Here is a 21,340-nt window from a genome sequence, read left to right on the forward strand (position 1 = left end):
TACATGAGTGTGTACACAACATATAAAGACACACAAAACAGAAATACTATTAAAAAATGGGTTTTCTTCATTTCTGAATTCCATCAGCTTCTTGGACATTTCCATCAATTCAGCAGTTTGGTCCTAGACTTTGTACCCTGTCTTTCTGTTCCCTGCAGCAACATATGGATCATCTATCTAACATCTCTCCATATTTTGATTGGGTTGTTTCTTGGGTATGTCTTCCCCAAGCTTCTCTATATGCTCTATATGCTGTGTGTTACAGTGCTGGAAATTCTGACTGCTTCTGAGTTTCACCTATGTCATTTAGTGGCTATGCAGTGTGGACACCCGGAAATAAACCACCCTCTCTGTGCACAGTTTCAAAACAAATAAAATGGCAGTAATAAAAATCTTGACCTCAAAGACCTTCCTTCTTGCCAGGTGAATTTCTTACCACACCTTGGAGAACTGGCTTGGAACACTTCTAATGACAAAACACTGCCTTCCTACATGGACTTTTATATGGTGCCTGATATAAATACTGTTTTACATTTTTAAATCATAGGAAACTTCGTTAGACTTGAGAATTGTATACAACTTAAACTTAGGATCCACCTGTGAAGTCTGGGAAACAGTTACACTCATTCATTTATCTGTTACCCTTAGCTCATTGTATATGCTAAGTTATCTATGGCTCCAAGAAAGTCTATACAGATCATAAAAATCAAAGTATCTGCAACTTGCAACTTTTTGCTTTCTCTCTCCTCTCTCCTCTCTCCTCTCTCTCTCTCTCTCTCTCTCTCTCTCTCTCTCTCTCTCTCTCTCTCAATTTGGGATTGGATTTAGGGTCTCACATATTCCAAGCACTCAACTGACCTACAACCCCATTTCTTGTTTTTTTTTTTCCTAAACAAAATCTTACTAATTTGAGTAGGCTGGCTTTGAAATCACTTTATTTTCCAGAATGACCCTTGATTTTACACTCCTGCTTTTGCCTACTGAATACCTGGTATTACGGGCCTAAACCACCAGGCCAGACTAAAACATAATTCTTCTAGACCTTAGACACACCAAAAATAAATTTTGTTTTTCTCTAATGAATTCAATATACAGTGTAATGAAATCTGGTAAATTCAGATCTAGTAAACTTCTTGATCTAACCCTACAACACAGAATCATTCTGGAAATCTTACTCCTTCCTGTAGGTTATGTGAGCCTATTGAAGTGCCTCATGCTCACCTGGGTAACACACTCGTTTGTATTTTATCTCATTGTAACTATATATAGTATGCATTCAGACATGGATTAAGTTGCAGAATCATTTCCTGATGCACACCACCTAATCTTTCCTCTCCTTCCTTGACCCCCACACCCAAAATAAGTAAAATTTAATAAAAAAAAGAATTTTAGAAAACTATAATTCTAATGACTATGAGATACATTATTGAACCAAGAAAGAAAGTGGTCATATATTATAATTTACTGACTACCAAGATTCTGACAGTTTTCAAAACTCATAAGACTCTTTAACAAGAGTTATCTGACAACTATATAGGTAATTAGTAACTCAATTTCTGCAGCTAAAACTCTTCAAGTTCTTATTCAAGCTCAGAAGCTATGATCTTTCTGGATGCACTCATCTGTGCGTTAATGTGCATACCTGTGCTTACAGCTCTGTGTGTGTGTGTGTGTGTGTGTGTGTGTGTGTGTGTGTGTTATATAGATTAACATGGGATGACTCTTTATAGCACTCTCTTTACGTCTGCAGACAAGGTCTATCTCTAAACCCTGAGCTCACTGATTCAGAGCTAGACTGCCTGGGAGTTGAGCTCCTAGGATCCACCTTTCTTTCCACACCATTACCAAGTGCAGAAGTTAAAATGCATGCCAACACACAGCATGTACATGGGTGCTGAAGATCTGAACTAAGGTTCTTCATGTTGTATCACAAGTACTCTCTTCACCAAGCGATTTTGACCATCCCAGCTATTAAATGACTGTAAGCTACTTAAAGCCTTCCCAAATTGCTTTATTTGGATAACCTCATTTTTAAGAATGCAACATGATAATGAATTTTACTTCCAAAGAAAAGAAGCTGAAATGTAAATACTCATCAAAAATCACTTCTATAACATTTTTTTGAAAATTTCAAACTTTCTGAATGTTTAGAACAACTACATTAACTACAATCCATGTTTCCCTAAGCTACAATTAAGCTGATTGCTGTCATGTACATTTACTGATTACATTAAGAAATACTTTTTGCAGTACAGTAGAATAATAAATGGATTTTTATCTCTAAATAGTGACCACACATCCTGCAAAAATTTATGCCGTTGTTTGCCTCCCAGAATTTGGAAGTAGAACTCTACTGCAGCAGACACCACTCCAGATATAGGACTTGAAAGAATTAACCTGGAATTGACCTGAAAACCTCCTCCAAGAGGGTGTGCACTCACAGTATTCAAGGGTGGTAGGCAAGCTGCAAGCTGCTTGGGGAAGAAACAATTAGCAACATTACCTAACTGTGAAGCCTATGCCCACAATGATGAGCAGCCCAGCAAAACTTCCATTAGTGAAACAGCGGTATGTATTTTACCTTGGGGGTAACCAATAGGTGAGTAATGAGACTGAATGCCCACAACATAAGAGGGGATCCTTATCTTAAAGCTGACTAGCTATCCATGCCTGGGGAGGTCGTAGACCCACAGATGAGTGTAGACTTCACACCTCATCAAAGAAGCTTCTGTTTGCAGGAAATGGAACCCATATATGAATCTACAACTTCCAAACTAGGAAACCTGAGTGAGGTAACCCACACTCAAAAAGGCATATACTACATGTTTTATTTTGCATATAAATGTTATCTTTTAGTTTTTACATCGTTTTTACATAAAGGGGAAACTGGACTAGGAGGATAAAATGGGAATTGGGGTGGAGGAACAAAGTAATGGAGAGAATATGAGGAGGGACAACAGTAAGGGCCATTTGGAAACCTACTACTGTAGAGGCTTTCTAAGTTGTATATGCATATATGAAAAGAATTTAAATGGAGTCACCATAAAATGGAGGATAGAAAGTCACAACTAGACGTCTTTTGGCACCAAGTAAAACCTCCAGTGCCAGGAATGGATTACCTCTTGTTGAATAATTATTCAGAAATGTTTCATAAACCACCTCCACAAACCTCACAGGATATTGCCAAGGCTACTGGATATTCTCCGTAACCTGATGCTATAGCCCTATTACTAAAGAAAACACTTATGTCATAGAACATGGAAAAGTCATGCTGGTGCCTGACTAGAAACTTCACTCCTATTGAGAGGAGTTAATGGTGCTGGAAGGTACTTTTTAAGAATATTACCAGAGAAGACCAGTAATGATTAATATCACCCAGGCACAAACTCTGCAATTAATATCAGCAACCTGCAAGCAGGTTATACTGGTACACTTGTAACACAAATGTTATGAAAGTAACTAACCACTTTTTGATAAGATGTAATGTCCCCTCTATGAGATGCCATCCATATCAAATGCAGCTAAAGTGGACAAGAACCTGAGATTAGATAGGTCTTGCATCTTGGTGAAAACACAGGGACCTACAACTGGATACGTGCAGAGAACAAAAGAGTTTGGTGCACTTAGCCCAAAATGAAATGCTTTGTCAAATCCCTCTCCTCATGACTCAGTTATCTAATAAAAAAAAAAAAGTGGGAAGATTTAAGAGCCGTAGGTGATGAATGACTTCAAGGAAACAGTATCTTTGAGACACACAGTACTAACATACATATGAACTCAGAGATTGCAGCCACATACATAAGGTTCAAACCAAACAAAATGCCAGTACTGAGAAAAGGAAATGAACACAAAGTCTTACCACTAACCAAGAAGCTATTTGCAATTGATACCTGCTGGGATGGGGAAAATCAGTTTTCTTCATGGAGTGTCACTAAGTGTATCAATCACACTCAAGAGTAGTTGGCTAACATGAAACAGACTGCGTGTGTGTGTGTGTGTGTGTGTGTGTGTACTATTTATTTTGGTATTTTTGGTCTTACTGATATTCTTTACTTATTAAATTATGTTTTGATTCTTGTTTGTTTCTTTGTTGCTATTTCTGCTTTCCTAGATTTCTTGAGAAAAAAGAAACAGAGTTAGAGAGGGAATATTAAGTTACATGAGTAGGGAGATGAGCAGAATGTAGGAGGAACTAGGGAAAGGAAAATTATATGATTAAAATACATTTTTGAAATAACATTAATAAAATTTAAAAGGGGGGGAACATCCATCACTGACCAAAATGCCAAAAACAGCTTGGGTTCCCAACCTGAGTGGATGAGTCTAGGACAAAGCTCCCACACCTAGAGCTCAAACAACATTATAGCAGAGGGGGCAGAGATTGTCAGAGCTGGAGTACCAGGCTATCGGACGAGAATTGTGTTTTTGTACAGATAAGGAAGCTTCTCACCCAAAATCTCAAAAATACAGTCACCTAAATACAACCTGCACAACAAAACCGTTAACATTATACAAGGGGAGACTTATACAAGTCCTTACCCTGAGATATAGAACTACAGATATTAATGGCTGCTGAGAGAAGAAGAAAACCTTTTCTAGAGATAAGCCCCAGATGTGCTATCCATCCCTAATACATGTGTGTAATAATTTTATATTTTTATATAATATTTGTATGCTTCTTTAAATATATATATAAACAAAAAGAGGTCATGAATATTAGCAGCACTTAAAGAGATATAGGAGTTGGGGTGAGACAAGGGAGGGAGGAATGTACAAATATAGTACTCATGTATAAAATTTTCTAAAGAAAATTAAATTTAAATTATAAAGGCAAAGAAGAACAAAAGTATGCCTTGCTATTTATACAGCACTCATTTTTTGTTTGTTTATTTTGCTTTTTTCTTTAGAGGGGTTAGATTGCTTTTTTTGGTTTTAGGTTTGGGTTTATTGCAATTGATTAGTTAACACATTAATAAGTATGGGACCTACAGTTTCTTTCTTTTTTGTTTTTTGTAACTCCCCTCTCACATACTAAGTACAAACTACAGTTTTCCTTTCTGCCTCTCTCCCCAGTCTCTCCCTGCAATTTTTCCTCTTCTCTAGATCCCCCACACCTCCACTAAAAAAACAGCAATCCTCTCAGCACCACCAACCAAACAAGACCATTGCAATCAGACCAGGCACATACCATCACATCAAGGATGAAAAAGACAACTCGGTGTGAAGAAAAGGGAACCACAAGAAAGCATAAGAGTCATAGACAGCCCCCACTAACACTTTAAGGAATCCTGTAAGAACAGCAAGATACTCAGCCATAACATATATGCAAAGGACTTAGGTCAGACCTAAATTAGAGCCCTACAGTCCCCCTAATCTCTACAAGACCCTATGAGTACTGGTCAGTTGATTCTGTGGGTTGTGTTCTCATGATGTCCCTGACCCCTTTGGGAACCTGTACTTTCATATTCATCTTGACCCCCACACACAACACAAAATAAAGGTAAAATACTGTAGTGACATTTCATTTGTATTTTAAAGTTTTCCTGAAGATTAGAAAAGTCAAACAGCCAACCAACCACTGGCTCTAACCTGAGGAGTCCGAAAATTTTAAACCTGCCTCCAAAAAAAAAAAAAAAAAAAAAAAAAAAAAAAAAAAAACTCAGAATGATACTCATGTTGAAAGCTGACTCCTCCCACTTTATAATCCTCTCTAGTTATGGATTAAGGGTGTGCACCATACCACCTGGTTTCTATGGCAAGATAGTGTGACTACTGGGATTAAAGGTGTCTGTCATTGGTGGCTGGTTTGCAAGGCCGGCCACTGTGGCTGTGACTTTTCTGATCCTCAGGCAAGCTTTATTTATTAAAATAAAATGAAATTCCACTACAAAATACTAATAATATTAGCATGTTTTCTTTTGATTGCATATAAATTGGCATAAGCATGACTTAAGTGTTATAACACTAACTAGCGGCTCATGCTTGCAATCCCAACACCAAAGAAGCTGAGACAGAAAGACTCCCATTCGATGAGAGTCTAAATTATGTAATGAATTCCAGTCACTCAGTTACAGAGTGAGATCTTTTCTCCAAAAGAGGAGAGGGCTGGAGAGATGCTCAGAGGCTAAGAGCACCTGGTGCTCTTGAGGAGAGCAAGGTTTGGCTACCAGTGCCCATATGAATGCTTGCAATATTCTATTACTACAGTTTCTGTTGTTCTCACTTCCAATATCAACTTGAAGAGCTTGACAAGACCATTTATTCCTTTTACTGATCTGTTTGTGTGTTACGTGTCAGCTAAAATGGGCAGTTTATAAGCAATAGTATATTGTCATATGCATTTAGAAACCATTACAATTTCTTAGTTTCTATGAATTACTCTTGGGCATGGAAATGGGTTAACAATATCACTTGAGATTCAGGTTCCAACAAACAGTTCTATAATCAAGTTAAATATATCGCTATCAATATCACTATGCTTGTATATTTACTTACACACACAATTAATACAAATAAAATAAATGTCAGATCTCAAGGTGAAAGATTTCAATAATCATTTTGGAAAAATATGAGTGCATGATATTCAAACAATAAAGAACACCAAGTTGAGGATGTCAGGCATAAAAATAATTAGGTTAGTTACCTGGAGTTTTCTAAATTTTATAATTAATTTCATTATTTTAAAAATATAATCCTGTTTTGACAAAATTTTAGGAAAATAGAAACCAATAATCAAATAAACATGAACATGACATATTGCAATTTTTTAAAAATTGTTTTTCATTTATTTTACAACAAATCCTATTATTGAAATGCCAAGAAAAATTGCATCATGATATATACAGAAGTAAAGCTATTATTTAAAAAAAAAAGCATTTATACATTGGAGTGCTACCCAGCAGTAAAAACAAGGATATCTGCATGCAAATGGATAGAACTAGGAAACCCAGACCCAAAAAGATGAGTATGGTATGTGCTCACTCATAAGTGGATACTAGCTATAAACAAAGGACATTGAGCCTATAGTTCATGATCCTAGAGAAGCTAAGGAATAAGGTGAAACCAAAGAAAAACATACATAGATACACTTGGAAAGTCGAAATAGACAAGATTGCCTGACAAAATTGGGAGCATGGGAGTCGGGGAAGAACGGAGGGTGGAAGGAGAAGAGGGGAGAGGGGGAAGGGGAACGTGAAGGAACAGGATAGTTTAGATGGAGGAAAGACAGAAATGAGAGCAAAAAAAGAGATATCTGACCTGAGGGAGCCATTATGGGGTTAGCAAGAAACCTGTCTCTAGAGAAATTCCCAGGGATCCACAAGGATGACCCCAGCTAAGACCCTACGCAATAGAGAGGGTGTCCAACTGTCCTTGCCCTGTAGTCAGACTGATGAATATCTTAAATATCACCATAGAACCTTCATCCAGCAACCGATGGAAACAGAGGCATAGACCTGCATAAGAGCATTAAAGTCCATTCGAAGAGAGAGAGGAGTGAGAATATGAGCAAAGAGGTCAAAACCATGATAAGGACACCCACTGAAACTAGACATGGAAGAAACTCCAGCTAGACAGGGAAGAAACAAGCATAGGTCCAAACTAGTCCCTCTGAATGTGGTTGACAGTTGCATGACTGGAGCAGACTGGAGGCCACTGGCAGTGGCACCGGGATTTATCCAAAACACTTGTACTGGCCTCTTTTGGACCCATTCTCTTTGAATGGATACCTTGCTCAGCCTAGATTTCAAAGGGAGGTCTTTGGACCTTCCTCAAAACAATGTGCCTTACCCTTTCTGTGGCGTGGAAGGGGGGGGGATGGAGGAGAAGGTAGAGGGAAGGGGAGGAGAGGAAGGAGTGGGAACTCGGATTGGTATGTATAATGAAAAAAGATAGTCTGTTTTCTTTTTAAAAAAATAAAAATAAAATTAATAAAAAAGACAAAATAAAAATAAAAGGGAATCACATCAAAATGAAATATATCTATACATTATTTATTCTTTATCGTTATTTATTATTCTCATTATAGCTTCTAAGGGTGAAGAAAAGTGCATAAAACTCAAACTCTTGAGTTTACTCCTGATCAAGAATATTTTCTGTGAACAGAAGTAGTGTGTTTTGTATTCTCGACAGTACTTAATCTGCTTTCAAGTTCTTTGACTAGGAAATTTGGAGTTAGCTGACATTACAGCTAAAAATCAAAATATAAAATATTGCAATTTTAATGCAGTACAAGCTCTCCAAACACATTCATAGATGCCCATTGTATCCATCAATACATTTATAGATGCCATGGTACCCATCAAATTGGAAAAGCTGAACTTTCATTTGAGATTTGGCTGTTCACAGCAACTGTGTGGAAATTCTCAAAGCTTTAGTCTTAACAACAATGGGACCTCATGGCTGTGTGACACCTGGATTCTGTGAACACTTGAAAACACAAATAATTTATGACAACATTTATAGGTCAAAATTATCAGTGCTACATTTTATGTAAAAGAAAATAACTTCTGTCTTTAAGTATTAGTACTTCATTTGTTAGATGTGACAGGCTTCAGGCTCATAGTAAGAAAATGAGTGAGTAAGAAAAGGTTTCATGAAAGCTCACAGTAGCATGAATTGTGACATCAAATAGAAAGACTATCCAGTGAGTAAATGACATTAGAGCAAATTCTGAAAAGTCAGAGAAAGTGCCCTGTCCTGATTGCTTTTGATTAATTGGATTAGAAGCAAAGGGAATGAATACAAAGAACCTAAAGCAAGAAACAACTCCAAATGGTGGAAAACTGAGAAGAAACAAAGCCTCCTCATGAGAGAATAGGAAAGCCTTAAGGGGGGGTGTCAAAGATATAGGAATGATGTGTAAGTCTTATGAGGTCTCCATGGAAACTTAATTTTATTGCAAATGATTAGAAAAACTAGTGGAAGGTTAACTGGAGACAAGCGATCGGATTCCAAATTTTTATTACTATTGTTTCTCCCCACCGGAAGTTTAAATTTCACAAAACTAAGATGAAATTAGGATTGCTCATTCAACTAATTTTATCAAAGTACTACGACTTTGGTTTATAAAATCCTTGTGTGCACTGAAGCCTAGCCATATGGTCTTAAAGAACCATTTGCAAGCCTGCAAGTGTGAGAAGGTGAAATCTGGTGGTGGAAGATGAATCATTGGGTCAGATTCTGAACATCTGTGAGGACAACATGAACAGCAGTACGTGATGGGCTCATGTGGTCTATGAGAGGAAGGGATCAAACTCAAGGCAGATTCTGAGAGTTTGTTTGTGCTTGAACATCGCAACTCACTACATTGCCACAACCTGACATGGAGAAAACTGTAAAGGAACAGATTTAGGAAGAGAGTAAATTTAGTTTAGAGAATAGGAACTTTGAACTAGCTTAAAGGCACTGCAAATAGATGAATAGACAATCAAGATTACAAACCTGTAATTAAGGAAAGAAATATAGGCCGGAAAAAAACTTTAGGAGTTGGGAGTCTACCATATTAGTCAAAGTCATATTAATTAATAATATGATTATTTTAAACAATATAATTTTGTCTGCAGAAAATAACTGAAACTTAGCAAATGCTTATACTAAATATTTCTTTCTTTAAGTCAAAGTTATTTTAAAGGTACAATATCTCAGAAGTTCTTTTAAAAATCACATTGCCTATTTCTTCTCCAGAAGATGTTATAATTTGAATGATTGCAAGGAAAACCATACAAAATTTAGAAATTTGCGTTGTTTACTTGTCTTACAATGGGGTTTTATAAAGGGGTAGGCACATTTGTTTCAAGTATTCACTTATAAGATAGGATTATTAATTCATATGTTTACAGGCCCATTGTGAGCACAACTGTACATAAAGCATGATTTCAAGATAGACTATTACAGTTGAGAACCCTGGGTGGCTTTTTAGTAGTCTGGCTACTCTACAGAAAGCAATGTGGCACCCTATTGTGAATGTCTGAGGACTCATGGTGCCAACCAACTGGGCTCCTCTCCCATGTGCTGATACCCAGTATAAACTGGCCCTGCAAAATTAAAATACAAGGCTTCTTTTTAGACACATGCTTCTGTGCTGCACAGAAAAATGTATTTGTAAGACTGTGTGCCCTCTACACTCTTCCTCAACCCTGTCTCACATTATATCCCATTTCATCTTCTCTGCCCACACTGCCTTTTTCCCATGCTTTCTTTTAAGTTCTTTGTAGTGTCAGTAGCTTTTCTGCCTCAGGCTTTCATGTCACTTCTCAGGATAAATTCACTGGGTTATTCAGTGTTCAATTGTTATCTCTCGGGTGAGTTTTTTTGTTTTTTCTGTGTTTCGATGTCCTATTTCGTACATCTCCGTGCATGGACTTCATACCATCTACTGTGACTATGCTACACTTTTACTCCTGTGAATATCGGTTAATTACTGCCTTCCAAAACAGGCCATTCATTCTTTCAGACCACACTGAGTCATCTTCTCAGTCACTGGCTTGAGCATATTTCAAGCAAGGAAACTGCACTTGCTATACTTGTGATCAAATGAGTCAGAAAGAGCACAGTCTAGCAAAGTAGACAACAGTGATTTCCCATGGGATTGTTAAGAGAATAAATTGTTAAAGTGTATTTAGATTTCCACTATCACTCTTGTAGTTACACACATACCCTATGGTAACACATCCTGGCATACTGCCTTCCATTATAGCTGTCTGCACCTTGTGGTTATACATAGAAATGGAAAATCCTTTAATTCTTGAAACTGTTGAGTAGTAGACTAAATCCTCAACCATCTCATACCATAATATTTTGCATGAATTGAAAGAAATGTATGGTAAATACGTGAAATCCCCATTTGAGAGTGAATAACTGTCATAAAATTGTCAGTAGATGCTGATTTTAAAACTAAAGCACTATTACCTAGCTTACCAAAGACTTCAGTGCTGAAAAAAAAAAAGGAGCATTCATTGACATTTAATGCATTCTATGCACTAGAAAACAGGATTAGGAGGTGCTTTCTTGTGGTTATCAATTAATCAGATCAATTCAAATTTGCTGAGCCACAGCACTCTGCCAATGGGATATCACAGAAATGGTTTGCACCTTGCAATAATTACATTCCTTCTGACTTCTGCTTTCTTGTTATACAAACTGAATAGATTCTTGTTAGATAATTTGCTTGGTTTCTAGCACAAGCAATTTTAGGTTGGGCTGTACATAAAACAATCTGTAGAACATTGTAAACCACTATTGCTTAAACTTCATTAGAAATATATTCAAAACACGCCTGCAGGTTAGGATTGAGAATGACTGGTTCCAAACGGAAATCATCAACCTATTCTTTTTACATTAGTAAACTCCCCTTGCTTTATTTTTGCTGGTTGCTTTATTCAACTGTTCAACAACTATTTTACTGGACAACTATTGTATTCCAGATAAGGACAAATGACAGTCATTTCTAAAATAGATTTTTAAATGTGCATCATGTTTGCAGTGCAGCATGAAATTATTCCGCAGTCAGCATTGAAGCTTGGGTTAGGTAGCGTGCACTCTAGTAAGTCGTGCACTTTAATCCACCCTACTCTTCACAGCTGAGTGAGGTCTTTCTAAAGGAGACAAGGGTCAAGCATCTATAGCAATTTACATACATAAACATACAAACCACATCTGAGTTTTCAGATTATTTTCAGAATTTTGAATTGTAACCAACACCTCCACTTTATTCAACAACCCTTCCCCAAATATCATTTTTCTGACCCTGTTTCAGGACTTACTGCTTTTAGTGTAACTGATACGTAAAACAGATAGCAATACAAGATTATATATATGGGTTTCTTCCAAAAACTATTTAACTAACGATCTATCAGTCTTTAATGCCTGAATCTTTAGATGTGTCTTTCTTGAATATGACAGTTCACAGTAGAGTAATAAGTATAATATATAAAGTATTTTATAAACCAAAGAAAGATTTGTTTTATTAAAGTGACTGCATAGAGGTAAACCGATGTTTCTAATTGCTAGTTTAAAAAAAGCAATTAATCCCTAATAATATATAAAACAGATAACAGGAATATTTTCAACAAATGTTTTGATAGACTGGTCCTTTTAATTGAAGCTCCTTTTCTTAAACTCTAGGAGAAAAATGATTTATGACACCATCAGAGCAAAAACATCACTTAAGGTGTTTAAACCAGCTACAGACACCAAGACAATAGAATTGATTGGTAACTGAAGATGTTCAGAGATACCTTTGAAGAGAGAGTGGGAAATACTTTTAAAAACAAAACACTGGAAAGAAGCTCTGACTTATTTGTTATTATAGAATGAGTATAGGAAAGAAAAAGGAGTCCATGTGGATGATAAAGTACACATGTGTAGTTCATAGAACTGAATTCAATCCTTAGAACACACATAATAATGCAACACATGATGACATGTGCTTGTAATCCTGCAGGGGACGGAGGTGGAGAAAATTGGATCCCTGGAGTTCCTGGTCAGCCTCGGCTACTTGAAAAGGGACATTAGGGAGGGAGATAGGGATTGAGGTGGATGGAGTGTTAGGAATAATAGCTTAGGATGTTCCTCTATGCACATATAGACACAAAAGAAGAAAGGAAAGCTAAACATTGTTGTGCATACCTATAATTGCAGCACTTGTTAAACAAAGCCAGGTAGAGCTCTGTGAGTTGGAAGTCAGTCTGGTTTACATAGTGAGCTTCAAGTCAGTAAGGAATACATAATAAGACCCTTTCTCCAATAGAAGGAGAGGAGAAAGAAGGAAAGGAAGGAAAGAAGGTATTATAAATGGTATCTATTAGATTCACGATCTGATTGTTTATTCAACTAACAAAGACACTTAGCAATTGTCACTTCTTCTAATAAGAACCTATAGCAATAAGTTTTCCCTTCCTTCCTTCCTTCCTTATCATTGCTGACACCATTGCATGAGAAGGTCTTCAAACTTCCATTTTATTTATCTAAATTAACTAAATTTTTATCTTGTTCCGGTCTTCTAGATGGTGGAAGATGACAACTACAAACCAGATTGTTAATACTACACATTCTATCTGTCAACACGGTAAGAAAACAGGAATACAAATAAACTATATCAGATGTTATCCACCCAGGAACTTCTGGAAGAAAACTGACAAACTTCAAAATAATGATAATGATTTGTTTTTATTAGTCCTCTGTCTTTTGCTACATTTTTCATATTGATTACATTCAAAGGGTCTTGTTATTAATCTTGGTAGACATTTATACACTGAAGGTAATAAGCCAGTACACAACCATCAACTCCCAGAAAGTGACTTGGTGCTTATTGCTATAGGTTCTTATTAGAAGAAGTAAAAATTGCTAAGTATCATTGTTAGTTGAATAAACAATCAGATCATGAATCTAATAGATACCATTTATTAAATTAGTAAGGTCAAAAAATACTCAACAGCTTTGAGTTACAACCTCTTCAAGTGTCCCAACACCTTTGTGACTTAGGTCCCCCAAGAGTATGAGTAGTAGGTTTTCGTTAAACTTAAATGTAGCTGAGAAGCAACTTAAATTGCAAGAGTGTCCTTTAGCAAGAGCCCTGTTTAGTTCCCTTTAGAGACATTCAGGGCATTCACACAGTTGACATTTTGTGCGCTGTAGTAAACTGCAAGATTTGCTTATTAATTTTAGACTTCAGTTCACTGTAATCATAAGATAGTATATCCAGCTAGGACTCTGATACAAGACTGCCTGACGCTTGAGTCCACAGTTTCCTACATGACGTCAGACAAGATTATTTTCTTTTTTAAAGTTCCCTCATAGATAAACTGAGTCTTTTATGTCAGTTTGTTCCTAGGGAAATGATAACAATAAAGAAATATTGTACACAAAGTATACACAGCACAGCCTGGTATATAACAAGCAAGTATTCAGTGTTAATCCTAACTATTACATTTTCCAGAAAATATAAGGAGAAATTTTATGGGACTATGATATTTGAGTTACTTGAGAAATAAAATATAACTTGAGATGAGCAGGAAGAAAACAAATGATTTAGAGAAACAGATCCAAAATAGAGAGAATAAAGACAAGAGTCATCCCATGACACAAATGCGGGGTCAAAGAGGGTGGGCTGGAAGGATGAGAAACGATTTATCATAGGCTGGACAACATACAGTGGCACTCTATACCACACTAAGTCACTCTGACAGTAACTTTAGTGCTCAATGAAAATAAAGCACCATCAACATTTCAAAGGAATTTTGACAGAAACCACTAAGTTGTGTCCACCTGTTAGACTCCAATCTAAGGAGAAATGGCCAATACCCCTTCAATTGCTTGCCCACAGAATGAAAGACCACCAAGTATGAAAATGTAGTAGAGTCCCTGTTAGCCTTGTCAAAGACTGCAACTGCCACTCTTTCTGACAGTCATCCTTTCAGGAAGTTATATGTGAGATCACAGTGAGGAAGCTAAGCCAACCAGTGCGTGCCATCCAGGATTCATTCCCAGAAACCCGGATGTCAGTTTACCAGGGAGACAGAGGAAGGAAGTGTCTACTGATATTCTCTGAGCTCAGGTTCTGTGAATAGGGACCTTCATTTGCTGAACAGTCCTGGGCCTTTCAAGAGCAATTAAATTTGGTTAAAATAAGAAAGAAATGCTTTTTAGGAAGAAAAAAGAGAGAGAGAGAGAGAGAGAGGTCTGAGAGGACTGCAAAAGTTGATTGTGCCGGAGCACTTTTCCACAGGTTTGTTTTAGTTCTCATTTGTCACGTTGTATTTAAGCTGGTCTCTTACTCTGAAATCCGATAACCTTTCTTTTCTCTGAGTTCTTTCTGCTAAACTAATAGCACTGTCTCTAATTCCACACGCAGCAAGCAAAGAGTTTGCTTTTCCAGATAACAGAAGGGCTGGTGATCAGCCAACGTCTAAAGAACCATTAGCCAAGTCAGTCATAGGCCAGAGACTGCAACTGATCGATAGATATTACTCTCTAAATCAGTTGGAAATTGCCTTTTCATCTTTTCTACAAGCAAGCATTATTCATGTTGTCCTGACACAACTGAAAGTTAGAGGAGAATTTTAACAAGAAACTTCTTACCTGGGCGCATCAATCGTTTCATAGCTCTCAAAGGAGGAATGAATGTGCTAGACACATTCAAATAGCATAGACATCATTTAAAATTAACTTAAAAGCCATGAAGTTTTTAATTAAATTGCAAGAAAAACTAGAAGAGTCTCATCTAGACAGTATACAGAGAGTAACCCTGAAAGCTGCACTTAAATTGACTGAAGTAAGAGAATTTAAGGAAGGTGGTGACGTTTATAATGTCTCTGTACCCCTGTCTTCTTCACTAGGAAATAAAATTGCTAGGGTTTGAAAAATAAGGAGAGAGGGGAAAGGAGGGAGGCAGGAAGGAGGGAGGGAGGAGGGAGGGAGGAGGGAGGAAAGGAGAGAGGGAGGAGGGAGGGAGGGAGGGAGGGAAGAAGGGAAGAAGAAGGGACAGAAGAAGGAAGGAAGGAAGAAAGGAAGGAAGGAAGGAAGGAAAGAAGGAAGGAAGGAAGGAAGGAAGGAAGGAAGGAAGGAAGAGATCCCTCTCACCGCTTCAGCGCCTAGGTCACATTTCCACAGTATTAAATGAGGGACATGAAGGAATACAAGCAGAACTGCCGAGCATCCCTCAGCTTGCATTCCTAATGACTGCACCAACTGCCCTTAATTATGTCTCCATAGGCGAGTGGTGAAAGAAGGGCGTACTTGGATATAATAAACTCCTGCCTTTGAAGCACCTCAAAATAAATCATTCAAAATTATTTACAGGGATGGATAGAACTCATTATTTATAGTCCCCATATATGTATGCACTGTTAAACATTATTACAGGAACTCATAATAAATCCACAGAAGCAGCCTCAGGTCCCTATCAACATTGATTCCTGAAGAAGAAAAAAAAATGGCTCTTAATTCAATAGACATTAAAGCTCCTGAAGATAGCATTTCTAGAAATGAATATTGCAATATAAAATGGAAAGTTTCTTCCCTTACTTCCTAGCACTCATGTATGTGACACTAGGGTCACATACAACAGACAACAAGGCCACCCATTCAGACTTCCTTAATTAGCTGCACACGTATTCCCAATTTAAAGGCTATTTCTGTAGTTTCAAGTATTTTAGCATTTGGAAAGAAAGCTTTAATTTGAATTTGAACTACTATATTCTCTCATTTTTTAAGAGAACCAACTGTGTATTTAGAAAAAGGTTGTTAACATGTATGAAGTAAAACACAATGATTCCTACCTATGAATAAAAGCCTTATAATATCATATGATATCATATATATCATATGATAAGAATTGGTATGGAAAGAGCAAAAGGGCATTTCCTCATTTGAAATATATTCACATACATAATGCATCTAATATGTGTGCGTGTACATAGATATATACATGTAATTTCCTTGGGTTGTTTAGAATTTTAAATTGTGCTTTATATTGCTATGATTTTTATTACTATTGTTGAACACTCTGTTTCCAACCAGCAATAAATGTGCATACTTTTATAGGAGTTGTTCTTTCTACTCCAATCCAAATGATCTGATATCCACTTCACTGGTTGTATTAGTAATACACAAATGATCAAATGAAGAGACATCACATTTCTCCAAAGTTAAAAAATTAAAATTTTAAAATGCTTGCTCTTTGATTTGATTTTCTTTAAATTATCATATAAGTACCTTCTTGCTAATAATAACTCTAGTGTATCACACAAACTTGCCCATTCCATCAAGTCTAAGATTTATGTTCATATTAATTATATTTAATTATAGAACTTCATCTTACACAGACAATCTTGTACTATATGTAATGTTTTATAAGAATTATTTAAATAACACCATTTTGTGCCTCAGTTTCCTCTTTACTAAAGTGAAAAAGTAGATTCTAACTTTAGAAATCTCAAGAAAGAAATTTATCACTGCACTTTTAACTCCTTTAAATAAATGGGCCTGTTAAACTACTCTTAAATTATTAAATCTCTTAAATGATAGACAAAATAAATGCTTAAGAAGTTAACATGAGTTAAAATCCATTGCCAAAAAGTATTAGAAAGTAAATTCAACCCACCTAGTACAAAAATCAGTGTTTGTTTTGCTGTATTTTAAGGATAACTTAAAAAAAGTTGACCTTTTATTCTTTTATTATTGATTTATTCTAGTCATAAGTTCAAAAATTTAAACAGTAAGCAATGAAGCTGTCTTTGTTTATATATTTTTCATTTGTCTACTTAATAAAATGGCCCCAAAGTGATGCAAATTACACATTATAATAATAAAACAAATAGCATTAGATGAAAGAGTCCTTGCTAACTAAATATGTGCCACTCCAACTAGTCCTTGATATATAACCGATGCAAAAATGTTTCACTCACGAGCCTTTTTATTTTATGAAAAGACACAATATTAATTATCCTACCAAATACTGCACTTATCAGTAAGAGCATAACTAATATTTTAACTTACTCTAATTAAATAACTAGAGAGACAAGCCTGAGCTCCCCACAGGTTGAATTAGCACTCATTCTGGAAGCCAGTACCGTTTCACCTGCTGATCCCGGGCACTCAAAACAGCTCTTCTACAGTCCTCACTACCCACTGCTGGCAGCCACTAAAATTCGTCTTTGAAAGTACCAGCAGTCTACAGAACACAATTGGCTTAACAGCTAAAGGCAGAAGGCCATTATAATTAATGGCCTTTTTTAAGTTTATCTTGATATTTACAGTTACAGTATCAGTAATAGCCAAATCTTCCTGAGACTATGATTTAAAACATACGATAAGATGTGATTTAAATATAGGCATAGCACAGTCACTATAAATTTCAAATAAAACCTGTTTTTATAGTAATTTATGGACTAATTTTTGCACATAGAAAATCCCTGAAGTCCCGAAGTGAAACATAGTAAATATACCAAACATAAAACAAAAGCTAGTATCAAAGGATATCCATTAATTAACAGTATTATGTGTATGAAATCATAATACAGATGTTGAAGACTTTCAAATTACTCTAGATTTTTAAAGGAAACTAATACGTGAAATCAATTTTATTAATCCATCCACTTCCAAAAGAAATACACAAAATCTTCCTCATATATATTGCTTTAATGCTCCAGATTTATATGAATCCCAGTTCATTTTAAATTATCTTCTGATTTAACATGCATGCACACCTCTGGAAAATTTGTTCGATCAGGATGATACTGGAATAAGATACCTCCATTTAGAAAGCCATGATAATAAATTCCACTCAGTCTTCAAGCTACAATTCTAAATGCTGGCTTTAGAACGCTCCCCTTCTGTGCTGACTGGGAATTTGATGCCGGTGTTTCTTTTTTAAGCATTTATTTCCTATCATTTCTTTTTTGAATTTTAATAGGTTTAAAGAATGAACACCTACAAGATTGGATTAACAAATAAGTAACTTTCCACTGAGTAACACGAACTTACCAACTTCATAAAAATAAATACCCAAATCTTTCCATGTAACTATCTACTGGCTTACACTATTTTCAAAATATTTCATGAGAAAGAACATCTGATCCTATGCTTCACTCTTTCATTCTTTAGCTTTATAAAATATGGAAACATTACTTTCTGCAACTGTAGTGGTGTGGTCCAGAAATATTTTCTGAAGATGTTTTTGTGATTTATAGTTAAGAGTGCAAATAGAAAATTATGGCCTAAAAGCACAGAAATTTGACTGACTGGAAATCCCAGTATGGAAAAGAAAAGGAGATAATGCATTCAGGTAAACCATAATACTGGCAATCACTGCACAATGTCTCAAATTCTGTGCTTTTACATAACTGGCACTGGTATATTCGTGCCAACACTTGTATATGACAAGCTGAGATGAAACAGCAATCTATTCTTCCTTAGGCAAGTGACATTTTTCAGTGTCACTAAAAATAGGCTTTTCTTTGCTGTGGCTGATGCTTGAATTTTGAATACTAAAGGAAACCAGCAGAGGGCAGAACTGCTGACCAACCCAACAGGCGACAAAGTACCAAAGGGAAAATGCAAACTTTTTGAGGTCGTCTGCTTTCAAAGACGCTTAGGTTTATCCTCCAAGAAGTTGCAATGAATCAACGTAAATAAATCACTGCTGCAAAATTCGAACGGAGTTCCACTGTGACTCTAGTGCTCATCACGGGCTGAATGAGACTCTGCCTGCTCCTGGGAAGCGTAAAGTCCACAAACATCAGAGCCAAGGTTAGGGCTGGGCCTCCTGAAGCACTAACTCTCTTTAGGGAGCTCTCAAGTCTGGTTAATAAGACCGATGGCCAGGCTCAGGTTTCTTCTAAACCTGCACGTTCAGAGTCCGGTTGGCATTTTTTGTGTTCCCCACTCCTCTTCTCCCTACTGCCCGGCTTCTCTCTGCACTCCTGACAAAGCTTGCTTTCTACTCTGAATGGCTCTGGCTGCCCAACTCCAAAGGCTTTCTCCTGCCAGCCGAGTCTACAGCACCTAAGGGACCGCCACAGCCAGATGCCTTTTAGGGAAAGGGCGGAGGCAAGGGAGGGAGGAGGCGGTGGGAGGAGTGAAGTCGCTCTCCCTCCTCCGGTACTGACAGGGCTACAGTGGCTACACAGGTCTGGCCATTCAATATTTGGTAGTGCCACGTAGGAACTTTTCCTTACCTCCCTCCTCCCATCCCAGGCCCACCCTTCTTCCTCCCAATCCCTCCAGTCTGCCCCCCACCCTATTTGTTTGAAGACTTTCATCGCCCTCCAGGACAGTTGCATGTCCAACCTGCAAGAAGAAGCTGTTTGTAGGAGGGCAAGGATGTGAAGGTGAGGGGGTCATGGAGAAGATGAGGGGGCTAAACATCGGGGAAAGTGCCCCCCACACGCTGTCCTGAACTCCACTTTATCATCTGTCAAGTGTTCCATTCAGAAGCATTTCAAAATGCCACACACAAAGTGTTCTCAATCTTCTAAATTCATCCCCCTGCTTTCTCTTATATCCCTCAAAGTAAAAACAGCCCGTTTCTCACTTCCTCGCAGACAAAGAAGTTTATCACAGTTCACTTTATACCCTTTCTCTATATTTTCTCCTCAGTTCACCCTTCAAAAGATATCTCCATTAGAACCTGGAGAAACCCAAAGAGTTCTTCAAAGGGCCGAGTACTGTGAGTAAAGACTGTTTTTGAAACAAAAGCTTTGTACCACTGCCTTCCCGTTCAAAGTAATATTTTTTTTCTTTTTTGCAAAGTAAGTGGAAAGGGACGGAGGGCTTTCTCAGTCTGCTGCGTGCCTGACAGATCTTTTAATCCTGCCACCTACCTCCTCTCTCATTACTGTCCCGCCTACATCCAACAGTCTCTCCAGTTTCCACTCCTAACCTGGTAGCAACTACAATCTGGATTTTATTTAAAAGAAGTGGGGTGAATACTAGGGGGAAGGGCACAAGAAGAATGCCGGGTGGCAATGTCCCACCTCCCCAAACTCTTTTTTTTTTTTTCTCCTTACCTCCTCTGACCTCTCTGGCTTGGAAGAGAAAAGTCAAGGCGAGGGTTGAGATGGTGAGATCCCAGACCCATCGTTTCGTTTTCCACCTGGACCAGGGCTCCATCTCCTAGCCCCGTGCTCACAACTGTGAACCCACGAAATTGCCACTGCAGACCAACTTCGTCCCTTCCAAGGTGTTGCCTACGTTTGCTACACAGCCATCCGGAAGGGAGAGGGGGTAAAAAAATAAAAAATAAAAATAAAAATAAAAAATAAATAAAAAGTCAAAGGGCTCTACTTTTTTTTTTTTTTCAATTTGATGGTTTGCTTCCTTCCTGTCTCTCGCCCCCTCCTCTCCCTTTGTGGTGGCCCCGCAGACTGAGACCTGAGATCCGTCCTACGCCTAGCCCTACCTTCAGACTGAGGGCGAATGAGAGGTTTCAAGAAAGGACCTGAAAGCACTGAGCACCCCTAAAGGCTTCATGCTGTCGGTGGGCCGGACAAGAGGCTCAGGCAGCCCCCTCCTCCGCCCACTCCCCCTCCCCGCTGTGTGCCCGCGAAACTGACAAGCAGACTGAAGGTCACACCCAATCACACGCTTCCCCGCAGCCCCAAGCCCGCCCAGTCTCTCGCCGGAGGATCCAGACTTATGCAGGCCCAACCCACCGGCCACCCCCTCCCCATCCCATCTTTGCTCTCCTCCTCCCCCTTCTTCCCCTCCCAAATCCCCAAGAAGAAATGGGAGGGAGTTAGGCGGGACCCGTGCTTGGCTACTGCACTTTGGGAATGAAAGGAATTGCTGAGAAGCCACGGAGCACACGGGGCGTTCGAGGAGCTTCTGTATTCAATAAAGA

At 37.8% G+C, this 21,340-nt stretch overlaps 1 protein-coding gene and 1 long non-coding RNA gene across 4 annotated transcripts in view; one reads left to right on the forward strand and one right to left on the reverse strand.

The window, feature by feature from the left end:
• Col11a1 (collagen type XI alpha 1 chain) overlaps positions 1-20,999 on the reverse strand; it is a 165,360-nt gene extending 144,361 nt beyond the window's left edge. For 2 of the 3 annotated variants that reach the window (XM_041650929.1, XM_041650914.1), the window contains exon 1: positions 20,508-20,999. In XM_041650929.1, coding sequence (XP_041506863.1) covers positions 20,508-20,610 — 103 coding nt within the window. In that variant the 5' untranslated portion in view covers positions 20,611-20,999. The remainder of the gene's footprint in view (positions 1-20,507) is intronic. The other variant, XM_041650921.1, reaches the window with a different exon arrangement.
• On the forward strand, positions 19,801-20,585 carry LOC121447598. Its single transcript, XR_005974191.1, has 3 exons — positions 19,801-19,829; positions 20,098-20,167; positions 20,534-20,585. It is a non-coding gene; the product is annotated as an uncharacterized LOC121447598 (long non-coding RNA).
• Positions 21,000-21,340: the final 341 nt, after the last annotated feature.

The sequence above is a fragment of the Microtus oregoni genome, unplaced genomic scaffold, assembly GCF_018167655.1.
Source record: "Microtus oregoni isolate MIOR12 unplaced genomic scaffold, Mior012 000000F_ref0000247, whole genome shotgun sequence".
NCBI classification, from domain to species: Eukaryota; Metazoa; Chordata; class Mammalia; order Rodentia; family Cricetidae; genus Microtus; species Microtus oregoni.